Source organism: Paroedura picta, chromosome 11 (genome assembly GCF_049243985.1).
Source record: "Paroedura picta isolate Pp20150507F chromosome 11, Ppicta_v3.0, whole genome shotgun sequence".
NCBI classification, from domain to species: Eukaryota; Metazoa; Chordata; class Lepidosauria; order Squamata; family Gekkonidae; genus Paroedura; species Paroedura picta.
In genome coordinates, this window is record NC_135379.1 from 32,100,636 (window position 1) to 32,126,361 (window position 25,726).

A 25,726-nucleotide genomic window follows, 5' to 3' on the forward strand; every position below is an offset into this window, starting at 1 on the left:
CTCTGACAATTATATAGGATGTTGCTAGAGTCCCCTGTTTGCATGGTTCCTTTGCTTTTGTATGGTTCCAAAGACACTAATCAGGAAGCAATAATTCTGTCATTTCTGGATAGGCATTTCTGCGGACTCCTTTAAGCCACTTCATATTGTAACAGCTTCCAACAGAATCAGAGCTCAACCCCTATGCCTCTCTTGAGAAAAGTAAGAATCCTGCAGAGAAAAGCCATCTGGAACTGTAGGACATCTTGGGAATCTTGGGTTGAGAGGCAGTATATAAATATATTCTATACAGAAATAGATTTGGCTACTCGCCTTCTTACTGGTGACTGTTGGCATAATTTTCTTGTCACATACATAGTAATGGGAATGCAGCAGCAGGAAGCACACAAATGACAATGAGAAGAATGTGTCTATGGCAGTAGTCTTGTTTAATTTTCATATATATATATATTGTGATAGTTTTGAGTTTTTAAATCAATTCTACTTTAAAGCAAAAAAGCGTTATTCATTCTTTAGTCAAATAATAAAAATACTGTATTGCTTCAGATATTAAAAAATTGTATACAATACCTGACTTAAATTTCATTGTACATATGTTACTTAGATAAGGGTCAGAGAAATTAAAATTTAATCTAGGGCATTAACCATTTTAAGCCTGTATAACTGTACAGTTAAGCCAAATAACCAATCAGTCACCATTTAATAGGATTTAATATTTTCAATGAGAGTTCAAAAATACTAGAAATGTTATTGTCTAAAAATATGACTTTTCATCAAGATAACCTGCTTCTACACATCTTATTCTGAAAACATAAAAGAGCGAAGTGACACAAAACCAAGGTAGTAGTGCTAATATTGTTATAATGGGGACTATCCAGAGCATGTAGAAACCCCTGTAATAGTCTATGGGAGGACAGAGTTTGTTTATTTCATTCTCACAAGCAGAAATGATTATGCATCCTGAAAACTTTTTGAAGATTGCAGTGGGGGGGGGGGAGCAGCCAGGAAAGAGATTCTTTTCTCTCTTCCGGACCTGCTGGTTATTGTCTGCAGATGCCTTTATGGGTGAGTTGGAAAGGAGAGACAAGAGAAAGGATAAGGGACAGTAATCTCTGGGCTGGGTGTGAGATCCAAACAGAAAGAGTTTTTGGAGTAGCATTTGTCTCAAAAATATATCAGCTATTGACAGTCTGGATACTGTTTCTCAAGATGGAAGAGCGTCAATGATCATTTTGCATTGGTCCATCTTTATAGTTTTATTAATCTTCTGATTCTACACATTGTATGATGATTCTACAACATTCTCTTCTATTTCTATTGAATATACAATTATGAAACTTTCCCAGTATGTTCATCATCTTTTAACTTTTCAGAGAAAATGCCCCAATTGATTCACATTTTCCTTATGCTGAAATAAATAGAAGCAGTCTGTATATTGACAATATTAGGAACCCACAAGGATCTCAACCTACTCACTACTGGAAATCATTATTCAAAAAAGATGTCTGAGGCAAAAATAATTACAACATGCTGACATTTTATATCACATACTTTCTTTTCAAATCACAGCATAACTGTGACCTAGGCAATATATCTATTATCATACTACTATGGCGTGTTTTAACTGTTTTATTATATTATTGATAAATTGCCCCACAAAATTAAGATTCAAATGAAGTTTTGTTTATGTTATGGTATAGTGACAGATTTCAATCAACTGTGTGACGACTGGCATATAAAGTCCCAAATAGGAAAGCTTAGTTGAGTATTCCTACCCTATAACCTTTCATGTCTCAAGTTTTTGAAGATACTCTTAGACAGCAACTAGTAGCACATGGAGATGACAGAGCACTCCAGAGATGACAATCAGCCTTCTTATTGATCAATACCATCTCCTCATAGTCACCAAATAACTAGTAAATGCTCTCTAGTTTCCTTTTTGTAGTTCATTTCCAAAGTCTTTCAGGATAGGCGAGACCATGTGAACATATTTCCCTTTTACCAGTCAGTTATCAAAAAACTGACAATGATAATTAGTTTGCTGTCCAACATATATTCTCTAGTCCTAGTTCCCCCAATTGCTATTGTGATGGCAACAAGATGTAACATTCATATAGTGCTTTTTTGCAGTGCTCCAAAGGGAGTAATACAGGGCTGTGATAGCATGAAAGATGGCAGAGGAAGCGCATGAAAGAAGAGAGCTGGATTGATGTAACGGTGTCAGTGACAGATTTATTTCCTTGTCTAGTCACAAGACCAACTGAGCAGATGTCACCCACACATATAGTCATTGTTATGATCAATTGCAGTATCTAGGGGCAAAACAATGGAAAATAAATTCTATAACTAAGTAATGGAAGCATCCATCCAGAGTTCTTTTTTATTAGTGGTGGAAGCTGCCTCTTGCACCAGAGAAAGCCACCTTGCACTGGATGAAGATTCAGATATTAATGGGACAGAACCTTTGGATCCAACTCCTAATATTTTGGGATTTCTCATCACTATATCTTGGGAAGATCATACGTATAGCTTAGCATTATAGTTCTACTGCAAACAACATCTAGTACGTACATGCCTGTACCACTTTCAAAACTTGTTAAAGTACTATTTACTTCTCACTTCTGTGTAACTTCAGGCAAGTCTGGTTTTCATTCTAATGATGTACATGTAGTGACTTCTGAAGCAAAGTTTATGACATTGTCATTTTATCATGTCTTTCCTCTGCCTTACTCTTACTAGTCTCTGTAAAGACAAGTCAGAGCACACTGTTGACAGTATTTGCAATGCTATATTTTACTTTCAAATAACACTATAAAAGTTTGATATTTGTGAGAAAAATACATTATTTTATTCTAAACAAGGAATACATTACTAGCCATTAACCACACATATGGGATGCAATCTATGTTCATTTATATTTGTTAGGGTGCTTTATTTGCAAAATTTTGAATATGAACATTATCTAATAGTTAATGCAGCCATCTGTACTTCTTTGCCGGGGGATAGGCAGTGAGCAAGGTGAATTTGTATGCTTCAAAAGAACACAGCTGGCTGATGTTAAAATTTCTTCTCTGCACACTACCAACAATTATTTGCTAAGAAACAATTGTAGAAAGACAACTCAAAAGAAGCTTCACACACTTAAAACCAATACATTCTTCCCTTTCGATGAGAAGAATCTAATCATTTCCACTTGGCACAGAACCACATATGCAAAAAGTTAAAAACTGTTGTTAAACAGCTATGACTTTTATGGATTCCTAATAAATTTTCAATTCTAGGTCTACTGGAACTCACCATTAAAAAACCACTATAAGAACAGATTTATATAAAGATACAGGAAATTAGGTGCACACATAATTTTGCTGAAGTGAGATTCATGACAGAGACAAGTTCCGAACACATTCAGAAATCTCCATCTGAGAGTTACGCATGTCTCACATAATGGAAGCAGAAGCTACTTGCGTTTCTTCTTGCATAGCTTCTTGGTAACATGTGAAGCAGCTCCCAGAAGCATGCAATAGATTATGAGCTGAAAGGAAGGTAACACAACCAATGTATACATAATGATGGAAAAGTGCCATATTTAAAATCTTACCTATTACTCAACTGCTTTAATTTATGGTACTTAAGAATTAAAATAAGCCAAACACTTACAGTCCATAAATCTGTGGGGCGATCTCTAGCCGGTTCAAATGCATGTAGAGTTCCGTATCATGCTTCTTTAGTAAATGATCTTGAATCTGGTTTACTTTTGCTACAATAGCAATTGATGGACCTAAATCTTGTGGTCTTGCAAATGGGATGGGCGTCATCATTGTGTCTTTCTCCTGGAGAAAATATGGAAATGGAGAAATATGAAAAATGTATAATTAAAAGATTACCAGGAAAACATTCCAGTACTAAAGCCCAATAGGAGTAACAATGTTTACTAATACTGCAATATGTCCAGCAGCCAAGTTTTCTTACAGACATTAAGGAAGTCTCTGCAAACTTAGTTATGATTTCAGAGAACAATGCACCTTGTTTGTAGGTATACTTAGCATACATAAAAAACTCAAATATAGAGAGGAGGTAAATCCTTCACTGTGTAGATATTATAAGGAGCTACAAAATCCAACTTCCCAGTAAAAAGACAGGAATTTCTATCTAGTCAAAGTCCCTGTGGAGAGAAAGGTGAGACAAACAACAATTTATAAATATGCCTCATATTTATCCTCCCTTTTTTTCAAACAACTCAGGGTGTTGTACATGATTCACATTCTCTACCACAATTTTATCCCCACAAAAAACATGTGAGATAGGTTATGCTGAGAGGGGGTGACTGGATCAAGGGCAATAAGTGAAACTCCTGTCTCACTGGCTACTACACTGGTTATCCAGGGAGTAGGAGCTTATAGTCTATTTTTGTTATTACTTAACCACTTTTATCATATCTTTATCAGTAAGTTCTCTGGTGTTTTTGCTATAGATAATCACATGGTCACTGATCTTGTGTTGTAAAGTAGCCAACAAGAATAGTACACTAGAGAATTGAACGTTTTAATGGAAAAGCTTTCCTAATTCTCCCCTAGACTCATTAGCCAGATGCCTAGAAGCAGAGATACGTGGCTCAAGCAGAGCCATCTGAAACACATTCCTTCAAAGATGGAGATCCTACAATTTGGTAGGAAGGGTTCCAGTGAGGAAATGTGTTTGCCCTGCCTGAATGGGGTGCAACTATCAGTGGCACACTCAGCCTGGAACCTGGGCATGACTTTTGACACCTCCCTCACCATGGAGGGACAGATCACAAGAGTAGCATGGGTGGAGTTCCACCTGTGCCAGGTTAAGCTACTAGTGCCCTACCTGGTCCCAGAACACCTAGCCACAGTGATCCATGCAATGATTATCTCTAAAATAGATTTCTACAACTCACTCTACACAGGCCTACCCTTATTCCTGTTCTGGAAAATCCAACTGGTAGAGAAGGCAGCAGCCAGGGTTCTTGCAGTAACACCCTGGAGGACCCACATTCGGCCCACGCTCTAACAGCTGCACTGGCTACCAGATGAATTCTGGATCAGGGTTAAGGTCTTGAACTTTCAAGTCCCTACATGGTCTAGGGCCTGCATACTTGAGGGATCACCTCTATTCTTATACCCCCTAAACTTTAGGGCCTAAAGCATACTACGCTCCTTGAATGCCAACAAGTTGATATTCCATGGCCCCAAGGAGGCACGTCTGGCTCAACAAGAGCCAGGGCCGTCTCTGTTTTGGTCCCTACTTGGTGGAATGAACTCCCAGAAGAGATCAGGGCCCTGTTGGAACTAAAACAGTTCTGCACGGCCTGCAAAATGGAGCTCCTCGACCAACCCTTCAGCTGAGGCCAACAAAGCAACATCACAAACTAGGGCTCTCTCTACTACCAGTTGCACCCAACACAGGGCAACTCTTGACCCATTAATCAAGGTTACACCCACAGTTGAGTAGCTAAGGTTGAATGTTCACAGTTTATAAAGTTGTTGTGTTCATATTGTTAAGTCCTTATTTTGTTGTTATATTTTCTGTATTGTACCAACATCACAGTAAGCTGTGAACTCTTATTGTAACTCTTATTGTAAACCGCTGTAAACCACCCGCAAGGGAGGGTGGTATAGAAATGTAACTAACTAACTAACTAACATAAGCTAATTTTGTCAAATTGTTTTCATTAGAAATGTTAATTTTAGCATATATTCTAATCCAATAAACTATTAATAACTGTATTTGATTACTTAGAAACAGTAAAACTTTTAATTGTTATTAAATCAGTATTTACCTTTTGACCATCATGTTCATAGGTTGAAAACCAGTGTCCTGCCGTTTTCATAAGATGGATAAACATGGCACTGAAGAGAAAGAAGTTTTTTTTTGCTAAGCATGGTTATGCCAAGAACACAATAGCAAAAGATAGGTAGAGTAAGATGAAAATGAAATTACTGAAACTTACTAGGCATCATGCTCTAGGTATTCGGGGTTCAAGAGAACTTTCATTTCTTCACTGTAAAATTAAATATAAAATCCATATCATATTTCTGATATATTTTAAAGCAAAGTTATGTTAAAATCATAAGGAAAACTAGTAACTCCACTGAAGACAAAAGTCCTTACTCTCTCTAAAGATCAAAAACAAATAAGCTGCCTTGTTTGTACTACAATGAAGTAACCATCTAATTATTCCAAATAACAAATTACTAAATGCTACAATGTATTATTTCAATATGCTTTATCCACAATAATTGATCACTCTACAAGCTATCACTGTTTGTTGAAAACAAAAAAAAGTATGGCTTCTGGTCAGATACATAATATCCAAACAGTAATTTATTTAATAGAATCTATTTTTAAGATATTTTAGCAGCAATTTATCAGTGACACCTCCTATCCGTTTTATTTTCAGGCTACAAATATAGTAGAGGGATACTCTGCACAATACACAGTTACTTTGAGCAATATGATATTTTCTTCTTAATATATGCTCTTTATATTGCCTGGTATACGAAAGAGCTATGTATGGAACACAGCACACAAAATGACAATTTCTTAACTGTACCCTGTGCTCTGCAAAAAGCTTCTCATGTAGGCTGGGTGAACATGAAACCCTGATATATTATATGCAATAATTGCATGAACATTGCCAATATGGGTTGGAAAATTCCTGTCAATTTGGAGATAGATCCTGGGGATGGTGTGGTTTGGGAGAAGAGGGATACGATATCATCAAGTCCATTTTCCAGAGCCACCATTTCCTCTAGGGTATTGATCCCCAACCTGTGGGCTGCGGACCACATGTGGTCCATTGACTAACTGGAGGTAGGCCGTGAAGGACATCTTCTCCCCCCTCCCGGCCCTTTACTTCATCCCCCCCCCCAGCCCTTTACAACATTCTTCGGGTGTCATTGTCTCCCATCACTCCCAGATGGGACTATCTTGTTGCAGAGAAACAAGCTCAGGGTTCCCATTGATTTGTCATTGTCATGAGTTAAAATTTCCATGAAAATAAAATGTTCCTTATGTTCATTGTTGTGGCGTGTCTGTATCTTATTTTGAAGGGATGTTTAAACATTACCATAGTGACCAGAGTCAGAGAGCATTAGGGCAGTGGTTGAGAGTAGAGGAGTAAACTACCTACCCCTACCGGGCCTCAGTAAAATTGTCAAGCATTGAGTGGTCCCCGGTGATAAAAAGGTTGGGGACCACTGTTCTAGGGAACTGAATTCTGTAGCCTGGACAGCACCTTTAATTGCAGGGAATCTCAAGACTGTGGCCTTTGTAGAAGTGCCTCCAACACAGCCTCTTCCTATTAAGGCTTCCTATGCAGTGGTTTAAAAAGAGCCTCTTGTGGCGCAGAGTGGTAAGGCAGCCGTCTGAAAGCTTTGCCCATGAGGCTGGGAGTTCAATCCCAGCAGCCGGCTCAAGGTTGACTCAGCCTTCCATCCTTCCGAGGTCGGTAAAATGAGTACCCAGCTTGCTGGGGGGTAAACGGTCATGACTGGGGAAGGCACTGGCAAACCACCCCGTATTGAGTCTGCCATGAAAACGCTGGAGGGCGTCACCCCAAGGGTCAGACATGACTCGGTGCTTGCACAGGGGATACCTTTACCTTTACCTTTATGCAGTGGTTTATGCATCCTATGGTAGCCAGGGGGGTGATTCTTGTCCTCACCAAATGGCAATTAGCACTATGAAAGCTGATAGTAACAATCATTCATCAGTGCAGAAACCAGTACAAATGTGTATTTTCCTTGACAGCTCTGATGGGTGTTGTACTTTCAATATAGTTTGCTTTAATACAGAAAAAAATGATCCATGTGCAGAAGTGGAATAACCTTCCTGGACTAGAACAAATGGAAAGAAAATGAAGCCCTAGTCTATCCCTGTAAGGAAAGTTCAGTATTGTGGGCTGTAAAGAGAGACCATGTTGCAAAAATGTGATTTTAAGTGCACCATGTTACTTGACCTGAACTTCGCCTTTTGGCAGGAGACACCATTCTGACATGATGGTGTTTGCTTGTCTGAATGTGGTTTGGAATTCTGTTTGGGTAATGTCAGAGTGGCTTTGTCGGGGCTGCACTGGGAATGAACTTTGGTGGGAGCAGGTATCTCTTGGATCAGCCCCCGCTCAGTGGTGGTTTGGGTTGGGGGAGGATTGTTTGGGGGCACAGCCTGCACCTACACGCCTGGTTCTGACTAGTTACGGGAGCCTCCTTATGAGACTCTGTGTGTGCCTGAGCAGCAGTGTCTCCCACTGGGAGACGGCTGCCACACATGGCGAGGTGACTAGGGGGTGGGATTCCAATAGAGGCTGATGCCCATGGACTTCTTCTTGGCTTCACCTTCCCAAGAACCAGTAGGCCTGATGGACAGGGGGAGCTAGACAGAAATGTTGCTCAGACCCCATGTGCTGGCCTGCTGGTAGGGAGTGCCCTCCCCACTGGACTGCAGTCTGCTGGCTACAGGGTGGGGAGAGGAGACATTTGGGATTATTATTATTATTATTATTATTATTATTATTATTATTATTATTATTATTATTATTATTATTATTATTATTATTATTATTATTATATTTATTGCCTGCCATTCCCAGTGGCTCATGGCGGGTTATATTAGTCTGAATAAAACTCCATTAAAACCCCAGACATAAAAACATCACCATCCAAATTAACAATGTAAAAGAGAAGAACGGCAGAAAAAATATAAAAAACCTGTCCGTTCTCCCAGTAACTCAAATGGAAGATGGGAAGAGGGAGCAGATTAAACCAATCCACCATACACACAATGTCTTTCTCGTTGCACCAGCCTCAGCCATAGACCTGGTGGAAGAGCTCCGTTTTGCAGGCTCTGCGGACTGCCGAAAGCTCCCGAAGATCCCGCAGCTCCTCCAGGAGCTCATTCCATAAGGTAGTGGCCAGGTCTGAAAAGGCCCTGAAAAGTTGAGGCATGCTTTCCTGGGGCCGGGGATGACCAATAAATTAGAACCAGCCGAGCTTAAGGCCCTTTGGGGGCATAGGGTCCTTTTCTGTGTCTATGCTTCACCTTTTGTCGACCTCCACCTTTTGTGTGTTGATGCTCATTTTAAATGGCAATAAAGGTTGTGGCCTTATTTATGCCAAATAAAATAAAGCATGTCTCTGTGTGTCCTTGGTGTGTTGGTATAGTCCCAACCCCTACCAAGCAAATGAAGGTACATGCTTGAGCAAACCAGTCAGTATCTGCCAACAAAACATCTTCTCTCAGCATTTATTACAACTATACCTGAATGTAGAGATGGAAGTGACTATGATGGAAATTGAAAGGTTTAAAGGTAATGAGAGATGGCCTATTTGTTTAGTTCTAACATTTGAACAGGGTCTAATACTCCAATGCTTACATGTGTAGCTATTTATTTATTGTCGCACCATGCTTGCAATATCATGACTTTCAACAATAATCGCTATATTACAAACTATATTAGTTAGTTGCAGCATAAATCATTTCAACACACTCACATATGGAAAAATAAGGTAGCTTACCTTGGTTGTACAGCTTCATTCGCATGTAGAAAAGCTTGGTGGTCACAATGAAGAATGAATACAATAGGTGCTAAAAGTTCATGCATGCCCTACAATTAGGAGAAAACAAACAAATCCAAAATTTTATTCCAAGTGTCAGGAATATTCCAACTCTGTACTTAATGAGCTGGTAAATATCACTGTAGCATAAAAATGATTAACAATTCAATGGTTTTACTGTGAATTATAGTATAACCAAATATTTACTGTTTCATGAAGTATAGACAAGTAATTAATCTATTTTTTTAAAACAGAAAGCTATCAAAAGATCACAATTCACTGTTCAATAGCTTCACAAGATCTATGTGAATAATGGTTTTACTTAAAATTGCAGCTGTAAGGTACTTATATAGCAGACAGCTAAGACGGATTTTAAAAAGTTATTTCAATTTTTTAAGGATAAAAGGGTTATTAGAAACTTTTGGCAAGTAAAAAGCCACTTATATCCTAGAATACAGACCTAAAAAGAAAGGCATCTAACCCAATGACAATCAACCAAAAGTGAAAATTCAACTTCTACAATTTTAGTTTATTTGATTGTATTATCTGGCATATACCATAAACAAAATAAAGTTTGTATTTTCTCACAGAAGATGCAAAGAAATCTTTGTTTCCCTTATTCTTGTAACATGCATTTCTTTTATTAGTAAATTCCTTGTGATGCCAGTCATGATGACTAACTAGATGATAAAGATAAAGGTAAAGGTATCCCCTGTGCAAGCACCGAGTCATGTCTGACCCTTGGGGTGACGCCCTCTAGCGTTTTCATGGCAGACTCAATATGGGATGGTTTGCCAGTGCCTTCCCCAGTTATTACTGTTTACCCCCCAGCAAGCTGAGTACTCATTTTACCGACCTCGGAAGGATGGAAGGCTGAGTCAACCTTGAGCCGACTGCTGGGATTGAACTCCCAGCCTCATGGGCAGACAGCTTCAGACAGCATTTCTGCTGCTTTACCACCCTGCGCCACAGGAGGCTCTAACTAGATGATACTGCATCCCTAATACTGACATAGGGACATGGCACCATTTTAGAGCTTAAAAAAAAAACTTTCAAAATGGTGCCTGTTCTTGTGATGGACTTAGAGCTGTTATATTGCATAGTTTGGTTATCACTCTGTTTTTGTGAGGACTAGACTGGAAGAACTCTGAAGAAGATTGCACTGTAAGTCTTGGGCTGTGTTCTTAAGTTTCATGTTGCTACATTACTGATTTGATCTTCCACGGGTGCCATATAAATACAACTAATAAATTCACTTCATACCAACTATTGTAATATAGTACATCCATCTGCATTACTTAAAAGGCAGCCAAAATACTGAAATACCTAAAGTAAACCAGAGAGCTGTGAGTGCTCTATACATCAACCAAGGTTTTCTCACCTTGTTGAACATGTGAACACGTTTGGAATTTTGAGAAATAGTATGGGACCTAACAGAAAATGGCTGCCATGGGGGAAATTTCAGTAATTTTGGGAGATTTCAAGCTGATAATGAGGCACTTGCTTTTTGAGCTATCTGCAGACCCAAAGATTATACCTTCTTGGTTCTACTGAAGTACCTCCTGCCAGGTAGAAGAAAGCTATGCTTGGCTTTTTTGGTTTGAAGAAGCAGAAAGTAGGCACATCTGTCAGCACCATGGTACCCATGGGCACCTGGGTCACAGCTATACGCTAAGGTATATGCAAACATATTGTGAGAAGTTAAAAAACATAATTTTGCTCATGAAACAGGGTGTGTTCATCACCTTCTTGCTGCACCCCCCAGCATCAGTTAACATTCAAGAAATGTCTGGGAAATGAGGCTGCAGCTGAAAGAGGGAATCCAGAAAAACAACAAACTCCTTCTTCTACAAACATAAATGCCTTCCAATAATATAAGCAAGGACTGGGATGCAACTGGCTATTTCCATCCTATTTTCATCAAACATCAGTAAGTTATTTTGAAAAAAAAAGTGATCTTTTATGGTTACTACTCAGATTATCTTTTGCTTTTGGTGTTCATACACTCAAATTGATCTCTGTCCACAATATGAAAAGTGCAGCAACAATGCAGGCCAATTTTTTGCCATTTTAATTTTGTCATTGGTTTGCATTATGAAATGTTTCACCTTGAGTACAAAAAAAGTAGTTTAAACTGTCCCTGTATATTGCTCATGCCTATACTTGCAGGCTCAGTTGTAAAACAATGTCTTGAGGTCATATTGCAAAGACTGCTTACAAACAGATAAGCTGAGTATGTAGGATAAGGCTTTCAAAGGAAAATCAATAACTATTGGCTACCCAACTCCTATGATCCTCTTGAGAATCCCTGTGTTGTTAATAAAACAAAGTTTGGACTCTGCAAAAACTGGTGGGCTGCTGTTCACTAGTGATTAGGTCAAACAATCAGGAATATTGGAAGACTTCCAGCTTTGATTTGCTGTTTACCCAAAATCCTACACTGCTATTTTGTTATATAGATAGTTCTTATAAATGGTTCTTAATCAAAGAAATGTTTGCTTCATATGAGGAATTCTGGCAAATTATATTTATTTCCTTCACCAGTTTATAAGCATGAATGATCCTACCACTGCCTAGTTGCATGTTATAGGCACGAATGGATGGCTTATAAGAACAGAGGCACATATTTACCCTATGCAAGTAAAGAAACTCCTCGATCCTTCTAGACAATGCCTGCCTTTGAAATGAATATATCTGAAACCTAAATTCTTCAGTAGAGGTTACTCTACAGCAGGGGTAGTCAAACTGCGGCCCTCCAGATGTCCATGGACTACAATTCCCAGGGCTCCTGGGAATTGTTGTCCATGGATATCTGGAGGGCCGCAGTTTGACTACCTCTCCTCTACAGCCTCCATCGCCAATAAATGACTGGGACAGAGAAGAGAGAAGCTATGGCTTCGTGAACAGGTGAATCTAACTAGCATTAATGTTAACTAACTAGCATTAACCAACTAGCATTGTCTGGACAAAAGACAGGGTTGTGAATTAGAATTCCAATTACTTAAGAGTGTGATGCATGGGACCTAGCACACATACCAGCTGTGAACCACCAATAGTGTTTGACTAAGTGAACTCTCGTGTTTTACAATATTCAGCTACTATACTGTCAACTACTGATTGACCACATTATATGGTAGGTGAATGATGTTCTAGAAAATAAATAAATAATACATAAATACATTAAATAAATAAATAAATGCATAATGTTAATTTTTAATAGAAATTATAGGTGTGAAAAATAATGTTAAACATAGAACAGAAGAGACTGTGAAAAGGGGGCAAGGGATTAGTGAAAGTACAAATGCAAAAGTGAAATTTTATGGATTTGTGTGTCTGTGTGTGAGAGAATAAATTATTCCCTTTCTTCCATTTTGCCATAAATTATTGGTATAATTAATTGCTAAAGTGCTTGGGTAAAGTAGGAATTGTTTGGAAAAAGGAACTGTCAGTTAGATTTTGCTTTTAGATACAACCAGGTCTCAGGTATTTAATTTTAACATGATTTCTTCGAGAACAATGGCAACAAAGAATCTTGCAAATAGAAAGTTGCAGCATAGACAGTGGTATTACTAAAAGGGTAGTATACAAATACACTTGTTGGTAACAAAATATACAGACTGTCTGCTATTCATGCATAATATTGCATTAAAGTGTTTTGACATTGTTCATTGTTTTAGCTATACAAACAATTCCCTATGTAAAGGTTTAACAACCAGTGATGTATAACATTTCCAAACCTTTAAAAGTACTTTACAAGGTCTGATGCATAAATCACTGCCAGAACCAGGTGGAATTGAAGACTCACCACGCAATCGGTTGAACCATGGGGAAAGGAGCTTTCAAACACTGTCGTTGTTAAGTGGAATGTTACTAAGTGGAAGTTACATGCAATAGTTTTCCATGTGGAGAACATACATTTTGATCTGATCCTATATATCAGGGAGGCCAAACTTTGGACAAATTGTGGCTCTCCAGATGTCCATGTCCATGTGCTGGCAGGGGCTCATGGGAACTGTAATCCATGGACATATGGAGAGTCACAGTTTGGCCATCCTTGCTCTATAAGAACCAATTCAGCTTCAAGAGAATAAATACAATAACCATTTGTACTAGAACCACTGTTCTGCATGCCTTGCATAGGATGTCCCCAGCATGTCAGCACCAGCAGTGTTGGCTCTCTACTGATGGCTAATAGCAAACATCCTTTCCCAAACTCTTGCAATTTCTGAGCTACATGTCAGGCCAGGTGGTTTGTTTCAGTGTAAATTATGCTGGTCAATGAGAAATTATTCATTATTAGTTATTCAGAAAATCTTGAATGCACATAGAATACTAAATTGTAGTATTCTTTAACCATGTAAAGAAGAGTGCTGCATTATTAGGTTTTTTTCAGATACTATGACTGATTATGCATGGCAGCAGTCACGTTGGGCTGCTGCTGGGTCCTTACAGCAGGGTGGCATGCCCTGCCACTTCCTGCATACACACGGGGGAGGGAATCCCCGGCATACGCAGACTGCTCCAGCGTAGCACGTGTGCATGCACAACATTGGAGCTGGAAGAGCCCAGTGCGCTGCATGGTAGAAACGGGGTGGGGCAGGGGGCTCCCACCACACAATGGCAGGGGAGTGGCATGCTGTCCAGCTCTGCAGCTCTGATTATGCATGGGGCTAGCACTGGAGGGCTGTGGATGGCACCCGTGGTATTGCGGGGAATTCTGGAGTTCCTGTATTTGCATACCGCCGGCCATCTGGGGCGCTGTGCCAGGCCAGGTCCAGGATGGCGGCAGTGTCATGCATGATCAGGATAGGCCCTGCTGCCGCCACCCCAGACTACCCACCTCGCGCATAAGCAATGTGATACAAGTTAGGGGGAATATATGTATGAATACCCAGCTTGCTGGGGGGTAAACGGTAATGACTGGGGAAGGCACTGGCAAACCACCCCGTATTGAGTCTGCCATGAAAACGCTAGAGGGCGTCACCCCAAGGGTCAGACATCACCCAGTGCTTGCACAGGGGATACCTTTACCTTTACCTTATGTATGAATAACTGGAACATTCTTAGTGACACTGAAATGCTATAAAATATTTTTTATTTATTAATTTTCATTTATATCTCAACTTTCTCCCCAGTGGGGACCCAAGGTGGCTTACATTCTCCTCTCCTCCATTTTATCTCCAGAATGACCCTATGATTTAGGTTAGGATGAGAGAATGCAACTGCAAGCATTCTATGGCATGTGTCTCCTAAATATTAGCCCACACTCTTAACTACTACACCATACTAGCTTAGCTAAAACAAGATATGTGAGTAAAGACAATGAAGAGAACGTGGGACTCCAATGAACAAAATAACAGTATATATCTAAGATGTAATACCAGTCTATATAGCAGCACTTCATAAACATTTGCTATTGCAGTTAATAATCATTAGTTATTAAACACAATGCAGGTAGTGAAATATCTAGTGTTTCTTCAGGCCTTTTCGTCCCAGATCAACAGCCCTCTAAAATTACTGCACTGTGGAAATGACACTATTGGAAAACCGAGGTGAAAAGAGTTTTCTCTGTTAACAGCCTGTAGGCTCACAAAATTGAACCTGTTCTTTTATCTGCCTATGTTCATTTAGCCCACCAAGCAGTCTTTATTAAAGCAGAGGCACCAGGCAGTCAAAGTTCATTAATACCATTTATATAATCTCTCCGGTTTCAATTAACTCAGCAAGACATTCTACTACATGATAACAGTCTCATTAATTCAATAAAATCCCATAACTATTAACAATATGGTCTATGTTAAACGGGGTGTCACCTAGTACAAAATAATAGCTTTAACAGCTTGTGAGGAACTCAACTTTTTTAAAAAATTGATCCAACTAAATACTCCATCCTTGTAAAAGAAGGTATAATTTCCTTGGTAAGAACTAAGACTTTCAGCATAAGCAGGGGACAGTTAAGAGGGAATTCTTGTTAAACAAAATACTCAGTGTGAGTCTTTTTAAAAATCAGTTACTTTCTATTCTCATGCAAGAGAAGAGAATTATATTCCCTGAAAATAAGGAGGCTGCATAATTGGTTATGGGGTGTTGTTTTAACTCGTATAAGAAATAACCCTAACCCATGTCAAATACCTTCAGGACAATATTACAACATGTAGGAGAAATTGATTAAATGCAGGAAGGCCCAGACAGATAATAAAAATGGTAAAATACCAACTTGGCATATACTTTCATATACTTTCTATATGTTCACGAAAGCACTGTCTGCTGAGGCAGCAGAATAAAACTAGGATGGACTCATCACTTGACACCACTGTTGATGCATGCAAGGGATACAGACCTGTACCAGCACGGGAGTAATCATCAGAGGTCCCTAATCATGTGTCATCATCTGAAGTATTGCAGAAAGCTACAACAGAGAGGACTCTTCTGTAAAGCAGCATTGTAAACCTTCCTTAGGGAAGTTGGCCTGGCCCCATTTTAATATTCTATCATGTACTGAAGATGGTTCTTTTTAGGAAGATTTTTGCCAGTCTTACTACTGGACTGCAGCAGTTGTCTGATTTGAAGATTTACAGTGTTTTGGGGGCATGCTAGTTACCCACCAAGAGCCTCGTGGGAAGAGTGGGATATAAAAATAAAGTGTATTATTATTATTATTATTATTAATAATAATAATAATAACAACAATAACAACAGAGGGGTGCAGTTTTCAGTGGCATACCCAGTGGTACAACATAGTGTAGCCACAGTACACAAATAATATTTAGTCAGGTATAAAATATGGCTCTTTGGAGTGCTCAGCAAATGTGAACTCCCTCACAATAGTGATTGTGCCTACTCATGCATAATATTTTTTCTGTTTAAAAATGTGTATAAACTATTGGCTGAGAAGTAAGGTCCCGTGTATCATAGAACAGGTGGAAATGGACATGTGTGTCAAGCAAAGCCAGTTGCTTCTACTCATCATCCTATTTAGCCTCTTCCTGTGAAAAGATCTATCTTTGTTTCTCTACGAATTACAAGCTACTTACAGTATTTGCTGGCGTATAAGACTACTTTTCCCCCCTGAAAAACAAGCCTCCAAGTGGGGGGGGGGAGTCGTCTTATACGCCGGGTGCACTTCAGTTGGGATATACATAGCTGCCCATAGTGGCCCATAGTACTGTATTTTGAGTGGAAATGTTGGGGGGTCGTCTTATACGCCCAGTCGTCTTATACGCCGGCAAATATGGTATTTATTTAGGAATTTATATCCCATACCATCTCTAAAAGGTCTTAGGGTAGGTCACAACACCACAGAATAAAATAATATAAAATGCATTAAAAACATTAAAAACATAACCCTCCACCATCCCAAGCAGAACAGCATCCAAAGGAAACTAGACTACTTACATAAACTCCAACACAGAATTCATGAATAACTTACTCCGGAAATCTCAAGACTGACAAAATTCCTTCAGAGTGCACATAAAGCCTGAAAGCTTTTATGCTTTCAGCAATGTAAGATGTTCTAATAAAAATATCACCTAAATTCTTTTGTAACTTTGTTGGCACAGCACATGTGGATATTTGAAAAGGCATTTCTTTTTCTTTGGTATAGGAAGATATTAGAGAAAATTCTTCCTTGAAATCCTAATGGCATATCAACCAGTAAAAATATTTAACCTGCTAGTATCAAATTTCCCATTTTTCTTGTTACATATATGGATAAAGTGGCAATAATGTATGTTTTACTTTGAGTACCTTTACCATCAAGGGGAATGCATACTGTTCACACAAGATAAATATGTGTACATTTGGTACATATATTTGCAGTTTATGAAATAAAGGATAGAAAGTTTGTGTTAGTTAAATTGCAATAAAAAGTTTTAAAAAATGTTTTAAAAGTCAGAAAAAAAGATTTAGAGGTGAAAACAATTTGAGGGAATGTGGGAAGCATATGTGCATGAATGGCTTGCTTACTTTACCACAGAGCTAAGAAGCAGTTTGTTGATTGCCTAAGCTTTAGCACACAACTTTGGAGATAATAAAACCTTCATTTTTGTTCAAATCAACTGTCAAGCCATGTAGAAAGAAATCCTCAAAATACTGAGGCAATGGATACCACCTGTACGCTAGTTTCATTACCTGTTTATAAAGTAACTGCTCATTTTCCCGAGCATAACAGAAGAGAACATCTGTAAGAATCTTTCTCACATTCTCTTGCTGGAAATACTGCATTTCAGGAAACCTGAAGAAGAAAAACATAATTGATGCAGACCACAAAACTCACCGATTTTAGTTTGTTGACTGATGATAAAAGAATAGGTTTCTGTTTAGCAGCCTGACCTGTTGCTACTTCAATTTATTCTCTTTTTTTCTTTGCATATAGATTCCCTAAAAAATACTATATTCATGTTTTAAATAAAGTACTAGCTACCTTCTAAGGCTTAATTCCCACAAACAAGTACTGAAACCTTCCCACACTAGGCTTGCATGCTTCGGCTGCTTTTGCGGCCGGTGGTGGCGTGCCAGTTGGCGCACGAATGCAAGTACAGAGCTCTGTGCCTGCTTATGGGCGCCAGGTCATGCGCCGCCACTGCGCTGCCCCTCCCCCCCGCACCGCGGCACTGGCCACCTCGGGCTTGAATGGCTGCTAAAGTGGCACAGTTGCCCCAAAGCACACTTGGGGCCTATCCCACACTTTCATCCAGTCTCTTTACACAGTGCCCTCAGTTGCTTTTCTGCAGGCAGTGGTGAACAGTGAAAAGGGAGAAACCAGAAACTGCAAGAAATATGACTTGAGATCAAATTTGAAGGATAACCCTGTGAGCTGAAAACAGACAACCATTTTAAAACTTGTTTCCATTAACCAGGATTCTTTTAAAAAGAGGATTGCATATCCAGCAAATCACTTATTCCTTTTGCCAAAATGAAAGCTGTTTGAAACCTATGTTCTTTTTACAATGGTACTATAACTAGCAGTATCCCAACTTTAATTCCCCATTTAGAACTTAGATATTTATATAATCTTAAACACCCTGAACTGTTCCCATTTTTAAAAAAATGCCATCTGTGAGAATTAACATGAAAGAACGCTCAGATTTTAATTATACATCTAACAGCATAAATACATTTGAAAATATATCTAGGGCATAGGCATACAAAACGAAGCAATAAGAGATATCAATATTTCCTGTGCTTTGTTTTGGGTTTTGCCACCTACCAACTCTATAAATGGAAACAGTATCATACTGAACTCTACATTTTAAAATCCACGAGAATCAAAATTGAATCATAAATTTAAAAATGAGGATATGCTAAACATAGAGTAGTAACATGCTTTAACTGGAGTTACTTGATACAATCAGTGTTCTAATCTTCCAAAATATTTTCCAGAATTGAGTTCTAGCTTTGGTAAATTCCTTAACAAGAATGACCCAAGGGATAAAGAGATTAAAGAATACTCACTACAGTATTAAGGAACATCTTAAAAAGGCATCTCTGACAGTAGGAAAATTATACACAAAAATAGAAATGCTAAATTCCTCTAGATGAATGACAATTCTCACTAATTACATGTCATTTTTTATTGATTAAGTGTTAAGAATTACAGAAAATCATCTGTTCAATCTTGTATTATAAACATAATTTAGGTACAAGATGTCAGTTCCTCTTATTCTTTTTCCCTGCCACATTGAAATCATCTTTCAGAAAATCTAATGTATAAACCTTGTAACAATAACAAACAACAAATTCACTTCAGTAACTCCAATGTGACTTAAATAAATAAATAATCTCCTTGAGGCCTTAACAATAACAAACCACAAATTCACTTCAGTGGCTCCAAGGTGTCTTACTAATCTAGACTGTGGTATATTCTTTCCATCTTTTTCTTAAACTATCTAAAATCTTGTTGCTCAAGCCCTGTGCTCATATTCCACCCTGAAAGAATTAATGTAATTCACCTTTCCATCAAAAGGTGGTTTAGAAATTTTAAAGTAAGCAAATATATAACTATGCAGACTCACTAAATATCACAAAACCAACTCCAACTTGAGTCAACTAAGTTATGGGGGACAAGATACAGTGGAAAGCACAAAAATTCTAGGAAAAGTAGAAGGTAGCAGGAAAAGTGCAAGCCCCAATATGAGATGTATTGACTCAATAAAGGAAGCCATGGCTAGGGTTGGGTGCTTTGGCACCCGAAGTGGCCGGTCTCTCCTGGTGCAGCCAGTGCTGCACTGCGGGGGGGGAGGCGTGGGTGTCAGCTTGTTGTGTGTGTGCGCCTGCCAGCGCTCCGACATCCATGTCTCCCCTCCTCCCCACGTCGCAGCGCTGGTTGCATCGGGAGAGACTGGCCGCTTCGGGCACTGGAGTACCCAACCCTAGCATGGCCTTCAGTTTACAATTCCTCAGCAAGGCTGTCTGTGACAGGATTTTCTGGAGGTCAGTATAGGGCTGCAGTGTCAGAATGTGATGGCACACAGCACAGAGACATTTGGGGAACATGGGGCAAAAATGTTAGGTTAACTGGATGTGACCTGTGAGCAAAGGTAGGCTATACAAATTGTATAACAGCTAGATCATATGTATTTTATAATTGTTTAATAGCACCACATACGTTCTTGTCACATCTTGTTCAATCATTCCCCGAAGTTCTTTGTCCTGAAAAAACTTGTTCCAGAGACTCTGAAAAACCAAAGGAGAATGATGATGGCTTGTATACATATTGTACAAATTTTAAACATCCTACATTTATTAATTCTAGGTTAGTGGTCCCCAACCCCCGGTCCAGGGACCGGTGCCGGTCCGTGGATCAGTCAGTACCGGGCCGCAGCTCCTCCTTGTCCTCCTCCCAGGCTGCTGCCTCAGGGGCTGCCCTGCCACTCTGCTGCCAGCTCACCTTTGGTGCTCTCCAGTGGCCGCCATGGCTGGGGCTCCCCCTCGGTGCGGCACTGTGCAGCTACTGCTGGCAGTGCCCCCCAGCGGGGAGCAGGAAGTCAGGGGCGCCAGCAGGAAAGCAAGTGGAGCAGGGGCTCAGGCAGCAGCAGCGACGTCCCTCGGCAAAAGACTACCCCCCCTCCCCGGGCCTCAGTAAAATTGTCGAGCGTTGACCGGTCCCTGGTGATAAAAAGGTTGGGGACCACTGTTCTAGGTGATCTTAGTGAAAATCGCAGTTTGCAAATTTCTGAATTTTTGACCAAATTTCATAAAATGATAATAAATGGAATACACAACCACAATTAGGGGTATACAATCCCTCCCCCCACCCAGTATTTCTTGTTTCGGGTCTACTGGACGCACCCAAAAAATGTTAGGGCTCCTTAGAAAATCTGGATCCCAGTGCTGATAAAGTATTTGGATCCAGGATTTTTCAGAAATTGTGAATTTATTTTGGTGCAATAGATCTGAACTGAAAGCACCTGAACTGAAAGGGAAAAATAAAGGAGTAAAAAAGCTGTTTAAAATAGCTGAGAAGCAGCTTGACTGGGGCTTATTAGGGCAGTACCCTTAAACCAGGCTGCCCAAAAGAACTTGCCAAGCAGTTGATCTTGTCAGGAGAATATAAACCAGGAGTGGCCAATTCTCATGGGAATTGTAGCCCATGGATGTCTGGAGAGCCACAGTTTGGTCACCCTTGATATAAAGCTATAAAGTTGTGGCCATTTTCAAATCTAGAAGACTGAGTGTTGTCTTTTTGTAATATGGGAGGCACTGGGTGGTATCTTGCCATCTCCTTGAAACTGTTGGTCTGGATCTTGGATAATTTGGATGAACAGAGAACTTCAAGAGGAACTAAGAAAGAAAAGGAAGATGTTCAGGAAATGGAGGGAAGGTCAGAGCTCTAAAGAAGAGTACCTACAGGTTACTAGGCACTGTAGATCAATCATAAGAAAGGCCAAAGCTGAGAGTGAGCTAAGATTGGCCAGGGAAGCCCACTGTAATAAGAAAAGATTTTTCAGTTATGTGAGGAGCAAACGTAAAGGAGGCAATAGGCCCACTGTTGGGTGCGGATGGACAAACTCTAACGGAGGATGCAGAGAAAGCAGAAAGGCTCAGCGCCTATTTTACATCTGTTTTTTCCCACAGGTCAAAGGGTTTAAGCACATCTAGAGATGGCAGTAGCCAAGAGATAGCGTCTGGGTGGCAGGTTGACATGGACAGAGAGGTTGTTGAGAGTCATTTAGCTGCACTGGATGAGTTCAAATCCCCTGGGCCGGATGAAATGCACACGAGAGTGCTCAAAGAACTTTCTGGAGAACTTGCAGAACCCTTGTCCATCATCTTCGGGACCTCTTTAAGGACTGGAGATGTCCCGGAGGACAGGAAGAGAGCAAACATTGTTCCGATCTTCAAGAAAAGGAGGAAGGATGACCCGGGAAACTATAGACCAGTGAGTCTGACCTCTGTTGTGGGTAAGATAATAGAGCAGATATTAAAGGGAGCGATCTGCATCTGGAGGACATCTGGAGGACAATTTGGTGATTCAAGGAAGTCAGCATGGATTCGTCTCCAACAGGTCCTGTCAGACCAACCTGGTTTCCTTTTTTGACCAAGTGACAGGTTTGCTGGATCGTGGGAATTCGGTTGATGTCATTTACTTGGATTTTAGTAAAGCTTTTGATAAGGTTCCCCGTGATGTTCTGATGGATAAATTGAAGGACTGCAATCTGGATTTTCAGATAGTTAGGTGGATAGGAAATTGGTTAGAGAACCACACTCAAAGAGTTGTTGTCAATGGTGTTTCATCAGACTGGAGGGAGGTGAGTAGTGGGATACCTCAGGGCTTGGTGCTCGGTCTGGTACTTTTCAACATATTTATTAATGATCTAGATGAGGGGGTGGAAGGACTACTCATCAAGTTTGCAGACAACACCAAATTGGGAGGACTGGCAAATACTCCAGAAGATAGAGACAGAGTTCAACGAGATCTGAACACAATGGGAAAATGGGAAAATGAGAACAAGATGCAATTTAATAAAGATAAGTGTAAAGTTCTGCATCTGGGTCAGAAAAATGAAAAGCATGCCTACTGGATGGGGGATACGCTTCTAGGTAACACTGTGTGTGAACGAGACCTTAGGGTACTTGTGGATTGTAAACTAAACATGAGCAGGCAGTGTGATGCAGCAGTAAAAAGGCAAATGCCATTTTGGGCTGTATCAACAGGGGCATCACATCAAAATCACATGATGTCATAGTCCCATTGTATACAGCACTGGTCAGACCACACCTGGAGTACTGTGCACAGTTCTGGAGGCCTCACTTCAAGAAGGATGTAGATAAAATTGAAAGGGTACAGAGGAGAGCGATGAGGATGATCTGGGGCCAAGGGACCAAGCCCTATGAAGATAGGTTGAGGGACTTGGGAATGTTCAGCCTGGAGAAAAGGAGGTTGAGAGGGGACATGATAGCCCTCTTTAAGTATTTGAAAGGTTGTCATTTGGAGGAGGGCAGGATGCTGTTCCCATAGGCTGTAGAGGAAAGGACACGCAGTAATGGGTTTAAACTACTAGTACAACGATATAGGCTAGATATCAGGAAAAAAATTTTCACAGTCAGAGTAGCTCAGCAGTGGAATAGGCTGCCTAAGGAGGTGGTGAGCTCCCCTTCACTGGCAGGTTGGATACACACTTTTCTTGGATGCTTTAGGATGCTTAGGGCTGATCCTGCGTTGAGCAGGGGGTTGGACTAGATGGCCTATATGGCCCCTTCCAACTCTATGATTCTATGATTCTATGATCTGCAAGTACTTTTTGGACTTCACTATGTATATTCCTAATCTGTTCTCCCTGGCCTGAGATTCTGAGCTTTCTGTACTATAGGCTCTGACATCCCAATTCTGCAAAGACTTTAATTGAAAATTACTGGAATGGTACGTTTGGTACAGTTTCTTATCCAGTTTTGATATCTGTTGCTGAGGGTTAACTCATGGCTGAACACTATCAGCTAATCTTTATAGAGCAATACACACCTCCTTCCTCCTCTCCCTGCCAGTAATATTGTGTAATACAAAACATGTGATGTGATATCACTTTGCTATTGCATCACTGGCTATAATTTGGGGTTGGGGAGGAAATGTTATAGCAAGGGGACATCACATCTAACATTTTGCATTCATATACATTACCAGGGATCAGAGAAAGGGAGATGTATATATGTCTCCCCATTATGCCAATAGAGGTTTCTGATATCTGTATATTTCTCCCGCAACATCTAATTGCAGCTTGTGTGTTAACTCTAAAACAGAACACTTACAGAACTGCTGTATAGCTATATTGTCCAATTAAGGCCAACAGCCATTCCTGAGATATTTTTTACAATGCCACAGCTGCAAACATTTGCAAGAGGCCCTGATAAGTATTCATGAAAAGTTTAAATAAAATAGCTTAGTTCACTAGAAAGTAACAGGAAGCAAGAACTCCCCCCAAAATGTCTCTTAGCATGTGGTCAACTTGATGATCCAGATATTGCCTCCTAAGCAGTGTATACAGCTTTAAAAATAATAAGAGATGCTAGTTCAACAGGCAATATATCAACATTATTGGTTCCACTTGATATTCACTGGAAGAATTAATCATGGTATATTCAGCTGTTTTTTAAAATTGCAGAAATGTTTAAATAAAAGAGCTGATGACTAACATTTATTTTAAATGAATAAGAACAGGTGGCAACTCTCTGCGAGAATGAAACAAAGTCCCAGCTCTGATCTCTTGCTCATCAAGACTTCATCAGCTGAGAGCGACTGAATGCGCAGCATGCTCCACTTGTACAGAAGAGCATCTTCTTTTGTGAGTTTAGAGATATAGTATCAAGCTCAATAGTTTTGTTTTCACTTGGCTACTTGAATAGTGGACTTAAAGGTGAAATTGAATAGTGTGTGCACACCCCTCCACAACAAATCAAGCCAAAGCAAGTGGAAAACATGTATCTAAAGCCTGCATAAAACTTTGTACATGTACTGGGAATTAAGGAACTTGCTGACCTTGGGAAGATAGGATAGTGTCAAAGGCTTAATGATCACTGCTCCAAACCTCTGCTGAGTGACCAGATTGCAAAGAGATCCTACAAAGATTAATCATCCCTTTACTTAGAATTGTTTATCTGGCAACTAGATGCAGTTGATAAACAACCTGTTCCTATATGAATGACTGGGTTCCCAGAAAATCTAGGTTCAGGATGCTGTAAAACTAGACCTTGAATTTCTAGAGGCTGAATAGCTTAATGCTTCTAAATATGCACTATTCAATTTATGGTTTTCCTTTATACAGTTACTTTCTATTAGTGCTCCATAGTTTTAAAATTTGAACTAAGATACAACTGGGAAAGGTTATTTGCCAATCCCCCTGCCTGTCCAGTTGCCTACTACTCTCTTCTCGTTGCAATCGACAATGGTAAGATGTAGGTTATAGCAATTTCAGTGTCTTTCGATGCCACACTACAACCTCATTTAATTTTCTTTGGACCATCCACACATGATAAGGTTTATGCACTCTAAACCTAATTTAGTACAGATATCAAATGTCCATTGTATACTCAGCAGATGATAGAAAGGTTTTGATTACCCCTTCATCCTGTGAAAGTGGGTTGTTGATCATCAAGTCTTGCTGTCCAGCTTTCCTGGGATTTGTAATATGCTGCAGATGGGAACAAGAACTACATTTTAGACTTTCTCATATTAGACATATTTAGATATGAATAAGGGAATTAAAATTTTGTTTTAAACGCAGCTTACTATTTCTTTAATCTTGTTATATAGCGTTCTTAATTTTGTTGTTTTGCTGATCCATTGACTTCTATTTGGAGGGAGAACATTCAGAAATAACTGCAAATCGAATGAACCATTTGTTGGTTAGAATGGCAAGCAAGAAACATGAACTTTCTAAACTGAATTATTTAACAATCTGCACAATGGATTTGTCAGGGCTATTGTGTTGCTTTCTACAATCCTGAAGGAAACTACGTTAAGAGGTTCCATACTTTTCAAACAAAGTTTAGTAGTTAGTTGCATTGCTCAGGATAAAATGTACTGATTTCATGGAATCATCTGACCATGGACTCAAGGCAAATTTATTTGACTTATTCACTATGATGATTGGTAACTCAACTATATGGTGCTTCAAATTTAGGAGATGGCCTATGAATGATAAAAAAGGATACAGGAA

At 39.6% G+C, this 25,726-nt stretch overlaps 1 protein-coding gene across 5 annotated transcripts in view; it reads right to left on the minus strand.

The window, feature by feature from the left end:
* TBC1D5 (TBC1 domain family member 5) overlaps positions 1–25,726 on the minus strand; it is a 297,140-nt gene that overhangs the window by 121,120 nt on the left and 150,294 nt on the right. For all 5 annotated transcript variants that reach the window (XM_077303028.1, XM_077303029.1, XM_077303026.1 and 2 more), the window contains 8 exons: positions 25,297–25,386; positions 25,127–25,198; positions 20,182–20,249; positions 17,706–17,808; positions 9,537–9,625; positions 5,972–6,022; positions 5,801–5,870; positions 3,658–3,830 (listed from right to left, as the gene is read on the minus strand). In XM_077303028.1, the coding sequence (XP_077159143.1) occupies positions 3,658–3,830; positions 5,801–5,870; positions 5,972–6,022; positions 9,537–9,625; positions 17,706–17,808; positions 20,182–20,249; positions 25,127–25,159 (587 nt within the window). In that variant the 5' untranslated portion in view covers positions 25,160–25,198; positions 25,297–25,386. The remainder of the gene's footprint in view (positions 1–3,657; positions 3,831–5,800; positions 5,871–5,971; positions 6,023–9,536; positions 9,626–17,705; positions 17,809–20,181; positions 20,250–25,126; positions 25,199–25,296; positions 25,387–25,726) is intronic.